At 34.4% G+C, this 24157-nt stretch overlaps 1 protein-coding gene across 1 annotated transcript in view; it reads right to left on the bottom strand.

The window, feature by feature from the left end:
- MIB1 (MIB E3 ubiquitin protein ligase 1) overlaps positions 1–24157 on the bottom strand; it is a 125533-nt gene that overhangs the window by 38230 nt on the left and 63146 nt on the right. Inside the window, exons 11-12 of the mRNA XM_042909865.1 lie at positions 17859–18056; positions 15639–15790 (exon numbers count right to left, since the gene is read on the bottom strand). Coding sequence (XP_042765799.1) covers positions 15639–15790; positions 17859–18056 — 350 coding nt within the window. The remainder of the gene's footprint in view (positions 1–15638; positions 15791–17858; positions 18057–24157) is intronic.

Below are 24157 nucleotides of genomic sequence, written 5' to 3'. Positions count from 1 at the left end.
ATTTTATTGAGTCAACAGACTCTCACCTGTGAAGCACAGTATATGAGATTTGGAGGTATTTTTCCTAATGCCCAAACACTCTTCTTTACTTCTCAATCTGGTTGTTTTCCAAGAGGTTAAGGACATGGATGGTTTAAAGATAAGATCTTACGACCAGTTAAGCAGGCATTTGTGAATAGTGCCAAAGAAGCATTAAGTTCCGGAACAACTAATAGTGGTGCCTAGCATAATCCCTGGCACATGGTAATACTCAAACGTTTGCTGAATGATGAACAAATGAGTTCTAAGAAGCAGAGGGGACAAGCAGCTGTCCACATTGGTATGTAGCAGTCAAATGGCACTGGGTCCATTTTTAGGGCCTGCCATGCCTTACAATCTTTCTTCAGAGATAGGCGAACATTTTTCCAAACAAACAAAAGTAGCTAACCTATGGAGGCTTTACATGTTAATATTATTTAATGTAAAAAGACATTAGAATAGCACTATAGCACATACTAGGTGTTCAATAAATGCTAAGGTAATGAACAACTCCTCAAATAATAAAACCAGTTGGTCCAGAATTCATAAAAGGAACCTACTAAAAAAGTTGATTGATCCCCAGCAGAAGTTCTTCAGGGCGAACTAAAAGCAGATTAGTACGTGACATTCTAAACATATTTTTGTTCATTAGCCATTCCTATCTGAATGGATGCAGACAAGAAGCCTAGGAGGATATATACCAAAATGCTACCCATGGGAATCACTTTAAAAAATTAATATCGCTGGTTTTTATTTTCTTTTATCTAGCTGTAAGTAGAGGAGAGAACTACAGTGAATAGACATTACTTAGATGTTTTCAATTATTTGGGGGGGGGGGGTGGGCTTTTATTTTTTCCCCATAAACTCTTATTTTATGTATGCCACAATTAAAAGCTTCATTAATTTAACTTAATTTCATTAAGCAGGAATTTGGTACTGTAGTAAAATTTAGCTCAAAATGAGAAAGAGATATGTAACAATGCAGGCCGCATAAGAGTTGTATAGCTGAGTACTCAATCATTAAACACAACCAAAATTATCTCTTAAATGACCAGTCAGTTATTTCTCCTTCTATGTTTTAAGCCAGGGAAACCCGTTTTACTTAGCTTTTTATCTCTTTTGTATGCCTAATGTAAGGAGCTCAAAGTTTTGTTGAATGGAACCGAAGAAACAATCAAATGAATAATCATTTTCTGAATATAACAGAGACAAGGATATTAGTAGCCTATTAAATTTTGGGTATACTCTCAAGTCCCCAAAAGTGGTAATTCATTAGGAATTATTTCATGATTACAAATCAGAGCAACAGCATGGCACGGTGGTAAAGAGCTCAAAGTTTGAAGCCAAACTATCTGGGTTCAAATTCTGGCACTAGCAAGCTGAATGGATGATGACTTAAGTAGGTTACTTAACTTCTATGCCTCAGTTTCCTCATGTATAAAGTGTGAGAAAAATCACAAATCCTGTCTCAAAGAAGTTGTTATGAAAATTTGAAAGGGGTTAGAAGAGTTCCCAGCACTACAGGTGTTTGCTTAAAAAAAAAAAAAAAAAGCTTTCACTACTACAAAATGGTTAGAAAAAAATGAGGCAATTTAGAAACCTGAAAATTAACCTATCTTAAACTGAGACACGTATATCATCTTCTCTCAAGATGTGTAAAAGTATTCCAATATCTACAAAAACTGACTCTTTAAAATTACCAAATGTCTACAGAAGCATTCTTAATGTCACTATTTTATTTTTATTTTTTTAATATGAAATTTATTGTCAAATTGGTTTCCATACAACACCCAGTGCTCATCCCAACAGGTGCCCTCCTCCATGCCCATCACCCACTTTCCCCTCCCTCCCACCCCCCATCAACCCTCTGTTTATTCTCAGTTTTTAAGAGTCTCTTATGGTTTGCCTCCTTCCCTCTCTGTAACTTTTAACAGAATACCATGCGGGAGGGGAAGTGGGAAAAAAATGTCACTATTTTAAAATAGCCATCCAAAATAATTCACCTGCTAAGGTATTAAATGCTAAAGACAAAAAGAATGTCAAGAACAAAATTTCCTTGTAGGAGGACGAGCTTAAAAAACTGGTAATAGTTTTTCTTGATTCTTAACTGAATAAATACTTAACAGAATATTATTTGAATTAGGAATAAGATATAGGTTTTGTTTAGGGAAGAACAAGGTTTCTCTTGGGCATTTTTAGGTTTGTAAAATCTCAAATTATATCTCTACAAGTTCATTAGATTTGATGTATAATATTTTTTCCCTCCTTGGTTAAAAAAATAAATTTCAACATTATAATTTATTGTGAATATGCCATTAAAATTTAGAGCAAAAGTACTTTTCCTTTGAAGCATACACTGTGCAGCAATATTACAGATTAGGTTAATGACTATTTTATAATCTCTGATATGTAGAAATGATCATGCCTAAATGTTATTTCAGGAAATTTTAGAGGAATGGCAACGTCGACAGGAGGGGGGAAAAAAACCACTTCACATTTGAAAATGAGATAGAATTAATAAAATGCATTTTAATAGTTCTATAGGTAAATACAATTTCAATATAAAAGTACACAATAACTCAAAAACATTCCAGAGCATTTCTCATCTAAGCACTACAAAAAATTAACTAAAATTGACACTGAATTAAAAGTTTAAGTAGCATTTTTCCAAGATTTCTTTTACACACTACTCTTTTCTTCCTTAATAATCTCTCTCCACCTTTAATATGTAAGTTCTACTTACCATTTCTACATATTTTCCATTCAAATATTATTCATTAAATGTAAAAAGCATGTGTAGCAACAATTAGCTCTAAAGATAACCCTGCAAAATCTCTTTAGGTCTTTAGTTATGTAAAATATCATCTTCCACAATATTTTTTACCAACAAAAAATTAGGTTATGAAATATATTTTGGCAGCAGAGGGATTTTACTTGTTCCAGATCTGTCTAAAGACTGTCTTGCAACTAGCCAGAGTAATATTTTTCCTCTTTCCTTTTTTCTCTTCAGTGCTTCTAAGTATAGTGACAGCCGCATCAGGCTTTCCTAGACTCAGCGCAAGCTCAGTGAAAATCTGGGAAATGTAAGTAGAAACATGAGAGACCGCTTTATTTGGCAGTGCTTTAAAAAAAAAAAAAAAAAAAAAAAGGGCAGAACAAATGGCAAAGCAGTGTTTGGACCGCAGGATGAACAATCAATAGGCAGAAAGCAAGATAGAGGCTTCCTCAGCTTTTGGATCGACAATCGACAGCTGAGAGACTATTTTTTGCTATGGTTGACTAAATATGGTCAGGGAAGAGAGAGGCACAAGAGAGCCTGTTTGCCTGGGAGTGCATGTTTCAAATGCTTAGCTGCCTATAAAGCTGTAACAGTTTAGCCCGTGGCCACTGAGGGAAGAATATAAGTTAACCTCTGTAGTGACCATGTGGAAGTCCTGACCTTGCTTGCAGACTTGACCTCTGGATATGACAAGGTGGCTTCAATACAGATCTACCAATTAATCTTGGAAACTAAAAACCAAAAAAAAAACCAAAAAACAAAAAACAAAAAACAAACAAACAAACAAAAAACTTCACAGCAAGAAAGATACAGAATATTTCCTGCGAAGTCAGAAGAACCCAATGTATTCTGGTGGGCAAAGGAAAATAGGGTGAATGTTTAGTTACTTGGGGGGAGTGAGGTGTGTTTTGGTTTTTGGTTTTTTGTCTTTTTTAGATTATAAAATTAACTTCTTCTGCAACTTTCTCCCCTCTTCTGAAGCATTTCATCTGAAAAATAAGCGAGGTTCATTTTCTTGGCCGTTACAGCAACCTTCCTTGGTTGCTTAACTTTCTATACAGCAGATACAAGGTACTCCTATCTGTGCAATACTGGTAATATGACATTGCAAATCAAATGGCCAACTGTGATTCAATTTTATTGCAGTTTTTTTTTTTTTTAAGGTAAAGGCAAGGGAGAGGAAAAAGCTTATTTTTTTGTTTGTTCGTTCATCTGTTTTTCAAATGTATCTTAAAAGGTGAGGTTCTGCATTCACTGATACAGCCCCCTTACTTCTCTCGGCTCATGAAAAGAAGTGCTGAATCAGCGAACAGAGTGAAGGAACAATCAAGATGAAATGGCTGCTGCTGATGTGACTCTTTAGGTCACCATCTCTCTTCCTCCTGCAAATGCTGCATGGCACTAAGCTTACCAGGTAACAGAGCATGATGAGGTCTGCACTTTTAAGGATGCTTATGACTTTCTGCATGCTTACCTATTATTGGCTCAATACATGTTTCTATTGTTAAATTCTATCTGGGCATTGCCTAACTTCACAGTTCAAGTAGATAGTTTATGTAGTATAAAAAGAAATGTTGTTCAAATATGTTGACAGATAATTCTTGATCTCAAAAATGTACAAATCCATTACTATCACCTACATTACTAAAGATTGGGTCTTTCTTGTTTCAGATTAAACGATGATTTTGCATCCTTAATAAATCCTGCTTGCAAAGTAGGCTACCCTTTAAAAACTACTAACTATTTCAAGGTTTAGTGAACCAAGAGTCTTGGTAGATCACAAAATAGTTTTTAATGCTCACTTTGGGTTGGTCACAAAAATAAATCAGACCGTGCATGGTAAATTCTACTGCTGCGTTGCTGAAACAGCTATGGAGCAGGGCCATTTACTGCTGTGCTCTGACGTGCTCTCCAGGAGCTGCACTCGCTCTTTATCACAGGCTGCAGAAATTCTGTTTTCCCTGCATTCCCCAAATATGAACATTTCTTATGGTGTTCTTTTAAATTAACCTTTTAATACCACAATAATTAAAAGCAACTTACCAACCATAATGTCTTTTTAAGCTAAATGATGAAGCTCAAACCCAAGTGCTCACAGGCTAAGCACTAAGAACCTTTCAGTTCTTTTAAAAGTGAGACTTTAGAAAAGTTGACTGTTCCGGTAGTTTTCCTTTATATTAAAAAAATTGAAGAATCAAAAGAACCAAACTCATCAAAATTAGCTATTTATATATCTATTCGAATGGGTATTCAACTCAAAGCACCAAAACGCAAAATTCAGGGAAGTAACTAATAAAGGAATGACAAAGAAGTTTTCAAATAATCAAGAATTCTTATCTGTGACCTTTAAAAAAAAACTAACAAAAAATTCATCACCTTTAAAAATTCAGTTCATTCACACTCTAAAAAGTTCTAGTTTTCTCCCTATTCTTTCAACTTTAGAGTCAATCAGAAGAAGTACTAATTGGTTAACTGGTTAAGTTTCAATAGTATCTAGTTTGTAATATCCAGTTTATAAAAGAATTTGCACTGAATTCATTACTATCTACTTGTAGGATCTAGAAGCAAACTACAAAATAAGAAGAAATTCTCTCTGAAGACTATGAAGAAACATTAGGCTGATCTTCCCAATTTCTGAAGTATACTCTGTAAAAACTCCACTGATTCTATGAATCTCTGGCAAAAACAACCAGACCAGGACAAAGTTCAACAGATAACTGGTTAGTGTTTAGACATGTCTATGTCTACCAAGAACAAGGAACCATAAAAGGCACTAATGCTATGATTCAGGTAAATCTGTTATAGTTTAGTCTTTGATAGTCTCTGCAAATGATCTATTATTGCTCTGTATCAGTAAGCTCAATGTTTTACTAACAAATGGGAAAATAAAACATTTCATGTTTTTACAGCTAACAACTTAGTGAAACCTACTCAGAGTACATACTTCTTTATGTACCCATATGAACATACAATGCTATGGAATGTAAAGAAGTATGTATTTTTGGTAGGCAATAAACTGCCAAGAGGGAACTAAACTGCAGCTAAAAGAAGCCTTTGCTTCTCTTTCTATGTGAATGACCTTCATACAGTAAATTAACCTAGTATCAAAGAGATGACCTTTGGCAATACTAACACCATAAAAATGTACCTACTACTTTTAGATGGAAACAAAATGCTGCTAAGATTTCTATTTTGTGAAGAAAAAAGAGTTTGAAGGAGATTTTAAATTATCATAAAACTCCTTTTAAATCTTTTAAGTTTAAAATATACTACCTTTTACATTTTTAAATTAAGTATGTACATGATTAAAATTTGATCATGAAAAGAAACCAGTATTACTAGCAAAATGAGTGAGGGATACATACACATGACCCAGTTTCTGTCTCCACAATTCGACCTTAACTGAAGTATATGATATCACGTTAGTAGGATCAACTGATTTGTTAAGAAAAATAAGATATGACAAAAGCTTAACTCCATTACATTTCAACAACTGCTCTTCATATTTTGATTAATTTATAGTCTGCTAATATTAGAGGACTTTCTGAAGCAAGTTTTGTAATTTTAGGCTTTCTTTTTTGAAAACTACATAGTCATAATTCTAAAAGACTATCTTTTAAGTAACACATTCTACTCTCAAAAAAAAAAAAAAAAAGTGGTGGTGTTAATCACCAAGTTAATCAGGTCCTTAACCCAGTCTTCACTTTAAATGCTAAATTATTACTTAGAATAAATTAAAATATAAAATTTATGCAGGAAAAATGACACATTCTGGGCCACAGTTGTAAGTTAACAGGGCAAATTCGTAATAGATTGCCAAATATTTAAAAGAAATTAATTTATTATCTATACTATCCTTGATCTTGCTTTCCCCAAAGCAAATGAAAACACTATAGTTAAGAAATCAATTTACACAGAATAATCATCTTTTACTGGTACTATGCAATCGCAATTCAATTTTTACCAACATGATAGGCCCACTATTTATACTATGTTGGAGATATTAAAACACTTTTTTTGTATTTTACACAAAATTTATTTTATACAGCTATTAATAAAAATCATAAAGCTGCTGGCAATACTTTATAAGCAGTACCTGTTTCAAGCTACTATGATAGACTTAGAAAAAAAAACTAATATTTATATTCATGTATTCTAATCATTTCTTACTAAAAGTTATAATTTCAGACATATATGAAAAGCGAAATGATGTTTAAAATTTTTACATGTCACAAGTTGAACAGAAATGGCTATGAGGTTTTAACTACAGTTAACTACAGTTAACTACTGAAAATATGTATGTCAAAAATACAGGTTCCTCTATAAAACTATTCAAAGGGTATTACTATACTCATGCTTTATAATGAACGATAATATTCATTATTCTATAGGTATACAAGTTTTTAATAATTATTTTGAAACAGCCCAGTGACTAAGACTCTCATTGCTATAATATTAAGAGTACATAATCCTTAGGAAAAAAATGACAGCACCTATTATTCACTTTAAAAAGTATGATTATATACTGATTCTAGTGCTTACAAGTTTAACTTAACATATCTAAGAGTATTTTCAATCACTCTAAAATGTCACATCCATCACTTAGATCAGCTGTTCATTTTTAACTGAGTACATAGTAAACTCTGGGCATCTGCTGACACTGGTGTAACTCAAACATTTCAACTGTCTCTCTGACAGGGATAACAGATGCTGACATTATCAAATGCCATGGCCTCTCCTTGCCCCGATATGGCCAGTATATGAAACTGTACTGCCATCCAAAAGCACACTTGAGCAACTGGATCTGCTAACCAGCTCCCATATAACCAGTAAAAATAGAAGTCAGTTTTATTGCTATCTTCAGCACTTAAGTCTACGCAATTTAACACCTGTTTCATTTCTATTAGAATAAATGGAAAGAATCGTAGTTACATTAATTTCACCAGCAGCACGATACGTAACAACCAACAGATGCAGAATATACGTAATATGAGAATTGTTTAAATATTGCCTGAATTAGTGTTGACCTTCTCCCAGTTTAGTTCAAAACATTAACTGTTTCTTTACTCTGCATTTCACTGAAAGTACTTAATTCATTACTTTATAGGCCAACTATAATTTCTCAAACTTTTATTTCTGCAAGTATATTTCAGAGGATATCCCCTCCCTGATTCTGAAATGCAAAACTGAAATCACATTATAGCAAAAATCTGCTCTACTGACTTTTAAAGTATTACTTACCTGATTTTAATATTCAAGTTCACTGATTATAGCTGTACACCAAAAGTCAATGTATTATTCAGCTGATAATGGAAGTAACTAGGCAATCTGTACGCAAAATGATAGAGAATTCCGCAGGGGAAACAGACTTGAAAAGGGTTACATTACTAACCTAGGATTAGTAACACTACATAAGCAAAAACAAAGAAAAAAGCTGGCATGCATGGTAGTGCCTTTCAACACAAGTCCAAGCAATACAGTGAATACACATGTGATCTATTTATAAACCAAAGGGCAGAGGTACTTTCTTAAGGCCACTCATATTCCTCCATCCCTTCCCTGTCAGCAACTTGCTATTAGTCCTCAAGTATAATACTGAAGGAGCCACAGTAGAAAGGTATGACTTTAGTGCTCTTCCCTATTAGCTTATTCACTTGGTTCAGTGCCTACAGACAAACAGAAAATAGTACTCTGAAATACATCAAGGTCTATTTGTTCCTTTAAATGCTGTTGGTTTTAAAAACAGGTTATTGTCCACACTTAAGAATTACACAAAGGTGTACACTGATAATCCCTTAATACATCAACAAAACATGAAAGGGCAAAGACTCTGTTCCATTCGAGTAGGAAGGAGGAAAAGTGCCTTCAAAATAGAAAAGTTTACATGTAATGACTGAACTACTACTGATAGGAGAATCTCTAACATTTGTAGAACGTCCATAACCATAATTATACAAATAAAAAACAGCTCTGCTGTTTTGTATCCCAAACTAGCAACACTGCAATGCTTTGCTAGAGCTGGTAAAATGGAACCAAATCGCCTCTTCAATGGATTTGGTCCCCTTCAACCAGCTGTAGCTATGCATTGATTACTACAGGACAGCCAACGTTTCACTGATAAATATCAATCACATGTAAATGAATTTCAGCTTATTTACATTATTTGGATTGTGGTTTCAATCAAATAATTTGTTACTGTTAATTCCCCTTGGAAGAACCACAGTGGTTAACAATGTTTATAAAATGTTTTATGAAAAATGTGTGGACAACTTAAGGATTGCAAATAAAATAATTTTACTTATTTATCCTCTCTTGGTGTCAAATTTCTTATCCTTCAGAAAAGAAACGGTAATGAAATGTAGCCTATGCTTCATGATAAAAGAAATGAAACTTCCTTCAAAGGAAGAAAAGAATTGGGAAGGTCACTCAAAACCTAACTGAAACTATAATGGGACACTACAGTGTGGTTCTCATGGACACGCACATATTCTAAATTAAAGAAAAATATAACATTAAATATAATAATACTCTAGAAATGTTGGGTCACTATCTTCCATAGGATTAGCATTTAATTTTACTGCTATTTACCTGAATATTGTTCAGTTAGGTGAAAAAGGAGATGATACTGCAGAATATCTTGTGCAGAGACTGAAACAGTATCTAGCTCTTCCAACCCCAAAACAAAAGTTTTTAACCTCAGAAAAGAAAGAAAATGCCAAGTATCATGTCTTTTTACTGTGTAGATATTCCAACTCTACATACTGGTTTCCTTAGTTGTAAAATGAGGATCTCTTCTAATAATAACATCTTATGACTCTCCTCACTCTTCTTCTTTGTCCTTCACAAAAAAATACACATACAAGCCTCCCTCTCTCAGTGGAGAGAAAATGAAGGAAGAGAAAAATGACAAGTTATCCAACATCTCTTTGTTTTTCTTACTGACCACAATACAACCATAGATAATGTCATGTTCCTTAATACATGGAAACAAACATTTCAGGAGTTAATCAAGGGTTACTGATGTCCAAGTAGTAGTTTAAAACTCTACATGTTCACACAATCCTCAAGAGACTACTCCTCTATTTCAAAGTGAAGACCATCCCTTAAAAGAATGGAGGCAAAGTGTGTGTGTGTGTGTGTCTGTAAATATATATATAAATATAAATTTTATCACTTCATTCAAGTTATTAGGCCTTCCTGCTCATATCAATCACATTTCAATTAGTCCATTAAATATATTTATGTATTACAAGCCACACAGTGTTTGAGACTGGATGCATAGCACATATAAGAGAAAATGGACACACTATAAGTATAGTCTCATTTAATAATACTCTCAGCTACATTTTATATAGCACCCAGAATATTCAAATTTTATTAAAAAAGAAAAATATTCAACACAAAGATATGGATTGGACTATCAAATCTTTATATATTCAACACAATATCATTCATTTATCAGACCTGATTTCAGAATTTAAAAAGTTAAATGAAGGCATCATAATATTCTAGAGGGAAAATTACGAGTTGTTCACATATTCAGTAAGCTTTAGTATGTGCCTTTGTTGGAATAAGCAGTAAGAAATGCCTGTGAAATTATCTTAGCACTAACCTGAAAACACAAGATTATTACATCATGTGGTCCATTTATATTTTACTGTTATTTCTCACACTCAATTTATATTAAAGAAAAATGTGTAAATAACACTATGTAAGGTAACTTCATAATACTATTAACAGTGCCTCCAAAATATCAATCTGGTATCAGTATCTCCAAAACACTTGGCTGGTTTTTGGCCAGCTCTGCCGAGAATATTGCTAATTTATTCTCATGCCTGAGAAGGAGCTCTAAAAACTTAAAGGAAGCTAAAAATGCAACACCTTCACAGAAAGTACCTAAGTAACGTGTTGATTAATACTAATTCAAATAAATTTAGTTTTCATTTTCAACAACAGAAATGATCTCTGCTCTTCATTTAAATCTGAAATTTCGCCTGTATATAAGAAAAGATAATATGGCTAAACTCTATGGAAACTATCTCTATAATAATCAAAAATAAAAACGCAGCATTGTTTTCAGTTAAGATTCCTGAAATTAAAAAAATACTGTATTAAGACACATTGGAACTGCTATTCTACACTGCTCCTAATTTTATAAACCATGATACTATAATATTCAGTGTCTCAGAGTAAAAACTTATATGGTCTCCCACAATTCTGAAAGAAAAGAAATGGCTTTATAACTCTCTCTTAATGTCTTTATTTCAGTTATTGTTACATCATGAGGAAACATCAAGATTAGCTTTGAAATCTAGAATCCACATTGATCTGAAACTTTGAAATCCAGATTTTGTATTCTCCAAAATATATGACATCTAGACATATTTTTGATAACCAGGAATATCACACTTTCTTTTTAAAAAGCACTACCAATAATTAACTCTACTACATTATTAGCTAATTGCTGAAAAATTATTACTGCTTACTAAAGGCAAAGCTAAGGAATAGAATGCTACTTAAATCCCACATGTATATACATGCACATATAAATTTTGGAAACTTTTCCATATTATTAACCATAATAAATTGAAATAATTATTTGTGCTGGTATTAGGCTATATTCACAATGATGTAAATATTTTACTGTAGAACTAATATATACTAGTAAAAGAAAAACCTCAATTAGCTAAGAATTATACTAACTAAAGTACCATCCATTGCAGTTAAAATTGACTATACATGAAATCCAACAATTAAGCCAAGTATACAAAGAAGTATAACTATAATATAAAACAAAGATCACAAAGAAAAAAATGTTATAATTCAAAGTAAGAGATTCATCAAGTTATATAAATTATAAAACACGAGAAAGGGGGAAATGTTGACACATGCTAATCACATCTAATATTTTATTCAAAAATGTTAATTTCATCAGGTTCTGGAAATAATAATTTACTATAATCTGGTTTCCTCAAATAAATGTAAAGGCCAAAGACTTTTAAGATTTCTTTTTTAATGTTTGTTTTGAGACAGAAAGAGGGAGACACAGAATCTGAAGCAGGCTCCAGGCTTTGAGCTGTCAGCATAGAGCCTGATGCGGGGCTCAAACTCACAAATCGTGAGATCTTGACCTAAGCCAAAGTCAGATGCTTAACTGACTGAAACACCCAGGCACCTCAAGGCCAAAGACTTTAGATAAAAATTCTAAGTACACCAGAAATGACTCATCTGTCTTCTGATATCACTGACCAGTGCAAGGAAGAAAAGCAAATTTTAAGAATAAAAAATTTGATATGAAAAGCCTCAAAACAACCTCAGTTGTTTTTGCAATTTTAATTTCAATTTGCAATTTCAAATGATATATAAGTTGTGTCATCTTCTGATACTCTTCAGTGTCCAATTAAAATCACACTCTTTGGGGGGGTGCGTGGGTGGCTCCGTCAGTTAAATGTCTGACTCTTAATTTCAGCTTAGGTCACAATTTCACAGTCCTGAGATGGAGCCCCATGTGGGGTTCTGTGTTAGGCATGGAGCCTGCTTAAGATTCTCTCTCTCCATCTCCCACTCCCTGCGACCCCTCCTTAAAAAAAAAAAGGAATCATATTCTTTATCTGGCAATCTAGAGTCACAACTGCATGAAATATCTTGAAGAAATAAGAATTTAAAAAGTCACGTAGTTTTAACTAAAGCATCACTTTACTGCAGAATAACAATGGCTTTTTTCCCTTTTTTTAAATGTCACCTGACACCAATCATTTGGTTGGAAGAGTCACTATACAAATTTTCAGGGGAACTCTCAAAATTTATACAAGAATTGAAGAAATGTTAAGTGGGATACTCTCTCTTTCTTGTATAGGCTTATTAGCACTATTAAATATACTACCCTACCCCCAGTAGAGTGAAATAATTCAAAATACTTAAAAGTCCCTCATTTCCTAAACACTTCAATTTTCAGTTTATCTTAAAACTTTATGATTTAACCTATTGGGATGAGCACTGGGTGTTGTATGGAAACCAATTTGACAATAAGTTATATATATAAAAAAACTTTATGATTTAATATAACCTAAATATCCTCAATAAAATCTCTTTTCAACCATTTTAATCTGAAATAATTGCTCTGTTTGACCTCTAACAGTTTCTCTACAGAATCTGTAACTAATCATATTAACATCTTGTGATATCTAGCGCTGTCATGATTGTCAAATTAAGACTGACATTTATTAAGTCCCTATCATAGTCAAAGCACTGTGGGAGATACACAGATGAAGAGGGGCGCTCACAATTTTAACAGAAACACAGAAATGCCACACTAATAGACATAAAGTGAAATAAAATAAGAACAAAGAACAAGTTAATGTAGGGCAAATAGAAAATAATTTCAATGATGTGATCTAGGAGCTCTGAAGGAAAAGATGCTTAAGATCAAGACAAAGGATAAGGGCACTCTCACTAAGGGAAACGCTTAAATAAATGAGGAAAGTAGACAAAATATTTTAGAAAAAGGGCATAGCATAATGTAGCAGAAGGGCAAGGTGGAAAGGGGGATTTAGTGGGAGATGAAGTTAGAAAGACAGGCTTAGGACACATCACAAATGAGTGTGAAGGCAAAGTTCAAGGTGTATAAATTTTATTCTATGTACAATAGGAAACAAATGAAGATTTGGGAACAGGGAAGGGGAGCCATTATGTCTTTAGAATGGTAAGTTGGCAATTAGATAAAAGTTCAATCAGAGATAAGACTGAAATCAGAGAAAACAATTAGAAAGATATTGTAATAGTTTAAGTAAAAGGGGTGAGTACTTAATTAGATCAGCAAAAATGGGAATAGGAAGAATGGAATAGATTGGAAAGCCGGGTACAATAAATGGAATTTGAGAACTGAAGCTGAGAATTAGTGACAGTATAGTCAATGACAACCCTAAGCAAAGAGGCAGGAAGGGGGGTGATGTATTAATACATTCTTAGTTAAATCATTCTCTGTCCATGTGTTTCAGTCTTGCCTCATATACAGACCATAATATAGAAAAAGTAACATAAGGTGGGTAAGACCTATGATTCTTAAGTCAGATTCTTGCTCAACTTCTACCTACTCCACTAGTCACTATATCTTGAATAAATAATTTCATCTCTTTATAAGCTTCATATTCTTTATCTACAAAGAGAAGATATTAACACCTGCCTCAAAAAGCTGTTGAAAGGATTAAAGGAGATAATGCATGTAAACCACTTAGTGGAGGCCTTGCCTATGGTAAGTACTATCATCATCATCTTCTATTTAAAAGGCAGGGAACATACCATTTTGTCTCCTTCACAATGCCAAAGTACAAAGTGTTCAAATATTCGTAATTTGAAAAATCAAAACATAATATAAAATATGGTCATTTGCTTCATCCTACATTATATACCCCTCGTTAAGAGAACCAACAGGCAATAGCAATAAAATCCTCTTGTTCTCTGTGCTCACCCTCTAGTGGTGATTCTAAGAAGCCAAAAAATAACAAAAACTAGAAGGAAACATAATATAAAAACACCATATGGAACCAAAGGATAAGAATTCATGGGGATGTAATATAGTTAGTAATACTGTATTGTGTATTTCAAAGTTGCTAAGTGAGTAAATCTTAAAAGTTCTTATCACAGGAAAAAACATTTGTAACCACATGTGGTGAAGGATCTTAACCACACTTATCGTGAAAACCATTTCATAATATACACAGATTTCAAACTATTATGTTGTACAACTGAAACTAAAAATGTTATATGTCCATTATATCTCAATTTTAAAAAAGAATTTAGGATGGATTAAAGTGTCAAAATGAACTTGAAAGTGAACAGCTCCCTCAGTCAAGAAATGCAGGCTTAATTCAACTATAAACAGAAGACCTCTAATACCAAATTTTCTAAAATGCTTCTCGTGGTTAAGATGTTCCCCAAAATTTATTCATAGAAAGCTCTAGATTAAGCAAAACTAAGCTTTTTCCTATTCTGTGAGACAGTGCAGATCCTTCATGAGTTCTGTGACTTCCCAGAAGTTTTTTTTCAAACTATAACCAGCAAATACTTTTTTTTGGCAGACTGCCCATCACTATTGTTACAACAGCTGGGAATATCCTCACCAGAAGCATATATATTTATGTTATTAATATGGAGTTAGGTACTTAACAGTTATCTAGCCACATGTTAAAAATAATCATGCAAATGGATAAAAGGAGATGAGAGGACACATTGAGAACGATCTTAAAGAGACATAACTCTCAAGATGGAATGCATTTTTATTAAATCTTTAGATATAAGTATTCTTGGTACTTTATATCCATACTTAATATACTTAATATATATTTCAGTAATCATTTCATAATATTTGTATTAATTTCTGTTTGTTTGTTTTTAGAAGGGGGGTGCAAGTGAGCAAGGGGCAGAGAGAAAGAGAGAGAGAGAATCCCCCAAGGGGTGGAAGGGAGGGGAAGAGAGGGAGAGTGAGAGACAGCGAGAGCGAGAGAGAGAGAGAGAGAGAGAAGCAGGACTCACCCAGGCCTCCTGTTTTTACCTGAAGCAGGGCTCGAGCTCACCCGATATGGGACTCAAACTCACCAACTGTGAGATCATGATCTGAGCCAAAGTCAGATGCTTAATGCTTGAGCCACCCAGGCAGTCCTTGCATTAGTTTAACAACCAAAATATAATATAAAATTAACAGTGAAGACATAATTTCTACAGACCTTAAAACGATTTATAAAATACTAAAATAAGTCATTATTTCCTCATCAGCATCAGAAAAAGAGAACTAGCACTAGGAAAATATTTTTAAACTGCTAGAGTAAAAAGTGAGATCTTTTACCTGGGATTTCCTCTTAGTGCTGCATGGTGCAGAGCATTAAATCCATTATTGTTTGTAATGGTAACATCTGCTCCAGCTTCTAGAAGAACTGCCAGGATGTCATCACGTTTCTTACTTATTGCATCATGAAGAGGGGTATCACCTTCAGAATCCTTTTTTTAATTTAAAGAGACTTTCATCAGTTCTTGAACCAAACATCATATGTAATACTAATATATATACTGAACTACTAAACAGAAGCCATATCCAAAAACCATCAACAAAACATCCTATGTTAAATTTTAAGATGCAGGCAAGAGATATTAGCCTCATTATATTAAATAAATTCATACTCAATCTAAACACAATGAACAGGTAGCCTACCAAAGAAAAGGAAAAATAATCACGTTCAAGTATGATTCAGCTAATTATAAAAAGTAATGAGGTGAAAAAGCTGCCCTCAAAATTCATTAGTTTAAAACAGCCGGCTATACCCATTCCTACCAGTAATGGTTATGCCTGAAATTTCAAAACAAACTTACACCAGTCTTGGGGCCCTATAGAAATGAATTAAAAATCAGTAGTTCTCGACCTTGGCTGCATATTTAGAATCTATAGGGGAGCTCTTAAAAAGATACCAGGCTGTTCTCCAGACCAACTAAACCAGAATTTCTGGGAGTGAGACCCAAGCATTAGTAGTTTTTCAGAGCTGCCCAGCTGTATATATTGTGTAGTCATGGGTGAAAATCATTAATCTAAATGTTTGCAAGGGGCAGAAAAGTAGTTAGTTAATCAAAATAGAAACAAATGTAAAAGAAAATTTAGCAGTCTCAGTCTTCCTCTTTTTTTCAAGCTGACTACTTTTTTCATTAATCAACTTACTTAGCAGTAAGTTATTATTCATTTTCAGTTATCTGCATAAATGGGTAATTTAGACCGCATTCATCTCATAGTTCCATAAATGTTAAGTCATACCTATGGCATGTACCACAGTTGCTACATCCAGCCTGCCACCTGTTTTTCTCAATAGTTTTATTGGAACACAGCCACACACAGTCATTTATGTATTATCAATGGCTGCTTTCACGCTATAATTGGAGCACTGGATAGTCATTATAGAAACTATATGAAAGCCTAAATTATCATCTGGCCCTTTATAGAAAAAGTTGGCCAATCCCAGACATACACTCATGTACCCTCATAACAGATTCCTAACCCAAGTTCAATCCAACCGTCTACTTTCTGTCCTCCTATGCAGTGGCACTAAAAATTCATAGTCTTCAACTTCAGCTAGGCTCTTCACATGGTTGGAATAAGCTTCTACAGGCCCTGCTATGTCATACCTTCTGGTCCCCACAGTAGCTATTCCAAATATTCTATCACTCTTCTCAATTACCTTTTCTATACCTACTACTGGCCATTCACTCTCAACAGATGACTTTGCCTCCCATTTCAGACCAAATAAAATCAATAGGTATAAATTATCTCTCCTTCAACAGATTAACACTCTCTACTTCCTCCATCCTCCAATTCTGCCATCCACTTAGAGGGTCTAAGTTCCAAACCCTGTCAGTTCCAAAATGCTGTGCCTCAGATATATCAGTCTCTGATAACCATCTAGCTGAACAAAATCTCCAATTCTTTCAGTTCTCAAACTTCCAGTCCCATTACTCCTGTTTTTCCTCTTCATTACTTCTCTGACACTTATCCAATCTAATCCATCTGGTTGCTAAAACTGTGGAAGGAATCATCTCTTAGGTGATTCTTGCCTCAAAAATTAGGTCCTACTGTAAATTAACCCTAAACCTGTATATTTTCCAAAACAGAAAATCTTCCTGAACTAATGACTAGACTAAGACTCTAAGATAAATTAAGCTACAATTAAAATAATTCAGATAGTTATAAAGCATCATGAAATGTAGCCTATTACACTTCCTTAAGCTGCAGAAGCTCATCGTTATGATCAATAAAATTAAATCAATTCATAAGCTGATATATTTGCAAGAAGTCCCCATCCTCACCTTCCAATATAAAATTAATCTACTGACACTTTCTTTAAAAAGGCTTTTCTAAGAAGGAATAGCTGCCAATTTTATCATATTCTATGCCTTTGGGATCATTTCCTATGACCGAACATGCACAATGAACTGGTAACAAAGGAATGCTTACCAGAGAACTTAGTACTTCGCTTTAACAGAATCCTAGCAATGCCTGCAGAATATTCTTCATGAAAGACTTTACCTGGAGACTAGGATGACAGCCGAAGTCCAATAAAGTCTTCACAACCTGAAGATGGCCCTTATTAACAGCAATATGAAGTGGTGTCTGTCGGCGCTTGTTGCGAGCATTCAAATCAGCACTGCCCCGGTGCAGTACTTCTATAACAGCACCTTCATCTCCAAAAGCTGCGTGGTGAACAGCTCGATCTCCATCTTTATCCTGAACATCATCATTGAAATCTGAATTAGTGAGTGAATTATTTTAGAAATAAAAATAATACCTGAAGCTATAATAATTCATCAAGAACCAGATTAATGTGAGAAAAGGTTACAAAGAACAGAGCCAACAAAATAACTAGAAAGTCATTTGAACAGTGATTAACTCCAAACAGAAATGATGAACCTGGATCAATACACTATTTCACATATATAGTGGACCAATACTTTTATCAGAAGTTAACAGTGATGATGGTAAGCCAACATTAGGAAAATGTTAAATTATGAGACAACCATTTATAAACGTTTTTTCTATCCAAAAATTTTACAAAGGCTTTTTAATGACATAAAAATTATGTAAATATTAGTTGAGCAATTTAAAAAAGACAGGATGCCAAACTGAGATATCAATTAACTTTGAGAGAAATATATCAATATATTAACATTGGTTATCTCTGGCTAGTGAGGATACATTCTTCCTGTATATTCAAGAACAGAAAAAATTTAAGTACTACCTGAAAAGATAAAAAAATGACACACAAATCAGCATAACTTGATATATCCAAAACCCAAAATTATTTCAGAAAAATCCAGGAGGTATGCCTTACCTTTTTTTAAGTTCATTTATTTATTTGGCGGGGGTGGGGTGGGGAGGTATGCACAAGCAGGGTAGGGGCAAAGACAGAAGGAGAGAGAGAACTCCAAGCAAGCTCTGCTAAATCAGCAGAGTCCCACGTGGGGCCCAATCTCATGAATGGCGAGATCATGACCTGAGCCAAAATCAAGAGTTGATGCTTAACTGACTGAGCCACCCAGGTACCCCTAAAGTCTTACCTTTTATAACAGGCATATTTCTGGAGATGAGAGGCAGAGAAAGACCCAATTACTTAATTTTTTTTCAAATATAAGAAACAACTTTTTAAAGAGGAAAAAAATGCCCATACTGTACCATGAAGATAATATACATAGTCTACACTAAAAAAGAAGTCCCATCACTTTGCTCGATCCAGATGGAGATATGTATTATAAGGATACTATCTTTACTTCAGACATCTCAAATTCTGACACTCAGAAGTAAGCACGCTCTGAGACTTTCTCCAGAGCAATGATTCCCAACCCACAGTCCTCCCCTCTCATGGAGTCCAGTTTTAGCAAGTGGTTTGAAAATCCATATGGTACTCAGCATTAGGTGAACTACTTTTCACAGATTTAAATTAAAAACAAAACAACAGTTCAAAACAGTTGCTGAATTCAAAATAGTTTTTAGCCTTAGAATATTCTCAGGAGGATATTAAAAGTAAAACCGCTAATATAGGGGTTCACAACAATTTGACAACCTCCCTTGCAAAGGTAGGAAACTATAACTCAGCAGTACTTCTACCTTACTAATATGCCAACTAAGCCAAACTAGTTTTTGTTACCTGTCAACCTTGAGCATAAAGGAACTAGCATGCTACCATGTGAAAGATTTGATTCAACTCATGTGTCTCTGAGCATTATATTTAAACAACCCAGAGAAATCAGCTTTTACAAAAGAAAATTCTAGATTTGTGTGTGTGTGTGAGACAGAGAGACAAAGAGATGAAACCTCTCTAGTAGCATTATGTTTCAGAATCTTAGATTTAAGCTCTTCCTTCCCTGTAATTTGTTTAGATTTATTTTTTGTTATAATTTTTAAGGCAATCTAAGTGGTTCTCTTTCTGTTAAAAATAACATCAATCCACTAACACTCACCAAATAAAAACAGGAACTATTTATGAAATGTACCATATGTTTATGATTGTTAGAAAGCTGTTACTGAAACACTGTTATGCAGGTCCTGTCAACAATTTATTTACATGAAAAAAAAAAAACCACTAAAAAATTAAAAACCCTTATATGTCAAAAGGATATATACATAAGAGAAACTTCAAGATTTTGGAAAATATATACAGTAGAGGACAATTACTTTGTTTTTCTTCAAAATAAAAAACCTCAGCTGCATAAAAACTTGAATAGGTTTTGTTGCTTTCTTCTGAATCCATTTGTAGTATCCAAATACACCTAATAGAAGCTCATTATTATGTCTCCATCCTGGCACCAAATGAGATGTTGAGGGACAGGATCACAGCTGATCTCAATAAGGCTACCTGAAAGGATTTGTGCAGGGGCCTCAAATTAAACCTGATCTTGGGTCTTTCTACCCTCTTATCCCCCTCTTTCCTCTGAACTTTGCAAAATCTGCTCTCATTCCCTAGGTTAGCTGACAGAACCACAAACCATATGGTCAACAAAATCAGTATGTGTAAGTTATGCTCACCTACTTCCTCTCCCTGAGACACAAAATATACAAGCACAAAATTCTATGCTTGTTACTCTTCAATTTACATTCAGATCTCTTCTCTCTTCTCCAGTCCTACCACAAATTAATTTAGGTCTTGATTCTCAGTCACCTAACTTATTGCCACAGCTTACCCTGCCTCCACTTTATTTTACCCCAATCTATTCTGCACGCTCTCTCGCTCCCTCTCTCTCGCTCGCTCTCTCTCTCTCTCACACACACACACAAATTCCCTCTGTAAAGTATAACATCTATGTTTAAAACTCTAATGTAACCCTACTATATAAATAACAAACCTCTTTTAAAACCTATCTGTGGACCATATCATATTCATCTGCTGCCATCATTGCCTCACATATAAAACTCTATAACTTACCAACTTATTTGACCCCCTATGTTCATATACTTCACCCCAGATATCAATGCGTTGATTCCTCACCTTGTTGGCTTGAGAACAGATACCCTTTACAATTCAGCTCAGACAACCTCTCCCTCCCCTATGAAACATCCCCTCTCACAAAATCTTATTATCACTCTGTAGTATAATTATTTGTTTTCAAGTACATCATTTTTAAAATGTTTATTTTTATTTTTGAGAGAGAGTGAGAGTGCAAGCAGGGGAGGAACACACAGAGAGAGAGAGAGAGAGAGAGAGAGAGAGAGAATCCCAAGAGGGCTCTGTGCTGCCAGCGTAAAGCCTGATGCAGGGCTTGAACCATGAGATCATGATCTGAGCAGAAACCAAGAGTTGGTGCTTAACCAACTGAACCACTTAGGAACTCCTCCAAGTACATTATTCTTATTTGACTGTTTCTTTTGGGCTACAACTGTATCTTTGTCATCTTTATCCCCAGGATGCACCACAGTACCTACTAGCTAGTAAGAACCAAAATGGGTACAGAGTTGAATCTTTAATATGCCTTAATTACAATCATGGGTTTTTTGGTTTTATTTTTTTTTCAAGAGACAGAGCATGTGCACACGTGAGGGGTAGGGGCAGAGCGAGAGTGGCAGTGGTAGGGGAGAAGGGGAGAGGGCGTAAGAGAGAGATCCTAAGCAGGCTCCAAGCTCAGCATGGAGCCTGATGCAGGGCTTAATCTCACAAACATGAGATCATGACCTGAGCCAAAATCAAGAGTTGGACACTTAATTGACTGACCCACCAAGGTATCCCTACAATCATGGTTTGTTTGTTTTTTTAAGTTCATTTATTCATTTTGAGAGAGAGCAAGCATGAGCAGGGGATGGGCAGAGAGAAAGAATCCTAAGCAGGCTTTGTACTGTCAGTGCAAAGCCCAATGTGGGGCTTGAACCCACAAACCGTGAGAGCACGACCTAAACTGAAACCAAGAGTCAGATGCTTAACCAACTGAGCCACACAGGTGCCCCTACAATCATGTTTTTTAAATGATTTTTTTTACTGTAAAATACAAGTAACATAAAATTTATCATCTTAACCATCTCTAAGTGTAAAATTCAGTGATATTAAACATATTCATATTGTTATGCACCCATCACCGCCATCCATCTCCAGAACTCATCTTGTAAAACTAAAACTATACCTTTTACACAATAATTCTCCATTGTCCCTCTTCCCAACCGCTGGAAACCATTATTCTACTTTCTGTCTCTATGATTTTTGACTAGTCCAGGTACTTCACATAAATGGAAGCATACAGTATTTGTATTTTGCAATTGTCTTATTTCATTTAGCATCATGTCCTCAAGGTTCATCCACGTTGTAGCATGAGGCAAAATTACCTTTCTTTTTAAGTAAATAATACTCCTTTGTATGTATATACCACATTTTGTTTAGCCATTCATAAATCAAGAATACTTAGGTTGCTTCCAATTTTTAGCTACTTTGAATAATGATATGAACACTGTTCTTTCAATTCTTGTAGGTATATACCCAGAGATGGAATTGTTGGATCATATGGTAATTCTATTTTTAACGAATCACCATACTGTTTCCACAGCAGCCATACAATTTTACATCCTCACCAACCTCCCCAAAGGGTTCCAATTTCTCCACATCCTCACATATTTTCTGTTTGGCTTTTTTTCTTTTTTTTCTTTTTTTTTTTTATAGTAGCCATCTGACTAGCTACCTGTAAGGTGGTATCTCATTACGGTTTTGATTTACATTTCCCTAATGATTTGTGATGTTTACCATCTTTTCAGGTGCTTATGAGCCATCCATATATATTATTTGGAAAATGTCTATTCAAGTCCTTTGCCCAGTTTTGAATCAGGTTTTGTTATTGTTGTTAAGTTGTAAGTATTCTCCATATCCTGGACATCGACCCATTATCAGACATACAATTTGCCAGTATTGTCCCATATTCTGTAGGTTGCCTTTTCATGGTTGATAGTGTCCTTTGGTGCACAGAATTTTTCAATTTTCATGGAAGTCCAATTTGCCTATTTCTTCTTTTGCTGCATGTGCCAACAAATCACTGCCAAATCCAATGTTGTGAGCTTTGCCCAATGTTTTCTTCTAAGAGTTTTATACTTTTAGCTTTTGCATTTAGGTCTTTGACCTACTGAGTTAATTTCTGTAGATGATTTGAGGTAAGGGTCCACCTTCATTCTTTTGTACATAGATATCCTGTTTTCCCAGCACCATCTATTGAAAAGACTGTCCTTTCCTCACTGAATACTCTTGGCGCCCTTGTCAAAAATTATTTGACCATTAATGGACTCTTTATTCTGTTCCACTGAGTTATAGATCTGTCTTTATGCCAGTACCAAACTGTTTTGAGTATTGTACCTTTGCAGTAAATTTTGAAATCAGGAAGAATGAGTCTCCCAGATTTTTTATTCCTTTTCAAGACGGTTTTGGCTATCTCAGGGTATCTTGAGATGACATACTGAACTACAGAATGGATTTTTCCATTTCTGGAAAAAAAAAATCACTAATATTTTGACAAGGTTTGCATTGAACATGTGGATTAGTTTGGACAGTACTGACATTATATAAATTCTTCCAATCCATGAACATGAAATAGGTTTCTATTTGCTTATGTCTTCTATAATTTCTCTCAGCAGTATTTTGTAGTTTTCATTGTACAAGTCTTTCACTTCTTTGGTTACATTAATTCCTAATTATTTTTGTTGCTATTGTAAATGGAGTTGTTTTCTTAATATCCCCTACTGATTGTTGATGGTTAGTGTACAGAAATGCAACTAGCTTTTGTACATTGACTTTGTATCCTGACACTTTACTGAATATCTTAATTAGTTCTAAAAATTTTTTGTGTGGAACTTTAGGGTTTTCTAGATAAAAGGATCACATAATCTGCAGAGATAATTTTACTTCTTCCTTTCCAAGGTCGATGCCTTTTATTTCTTTTTCATGCCTAATTACTCTGGCTAGGACTTCCAGTACCATGTTGAATGTGAGTGGAAAAGTGAGTATCCTTACCTTTTTCCTGATCCCAGAGGACAAATTTTCAGTTTTTCATATATGATTTTTATTATGTCAAGGTTGTTTCCTTCCATTCCTAGTTTGCTGGGGGTTTTTTAATCATAAAAGGGTACTGAATTTAATCAAATGCTTCTACATCAATGGAGATGGTCACATGGTTTTCTCCCTTCATTCTGTTAATGTGATGCTATCACATTGATCGATTTTTGTATGCTAAACCTTCCTTTAGTCCAAGAATAAATCCCCACTTGGTCATGCTGTATAATCCTTTTAATATGCTGAATTTGGTTAGTATTTTGTTGAGGAACTTTATATCATTCTTCACAAGGGATATTGGTTTGTAGTTTTCTTATAG

The sequence above is a fragment of the Panthera leo genome, chromosome D3, assembly GCF_018350215.1.
Source record: "Panthera leo isolate Ple1 chromosome D3, P.leo_Ple1_pat1.1, whole genome shotgun sequence".
In the NCBI taxonomy this organism is placed as follows: domain Eukaryota; kingdom Metazoa; phylum Chordata; class Mammalia; order Carnivora; family Felidae; genus Panthera; species Panthera leo.
This window is presented reverse-complemented; position numbering and strand designations above follow the sequence as displayed.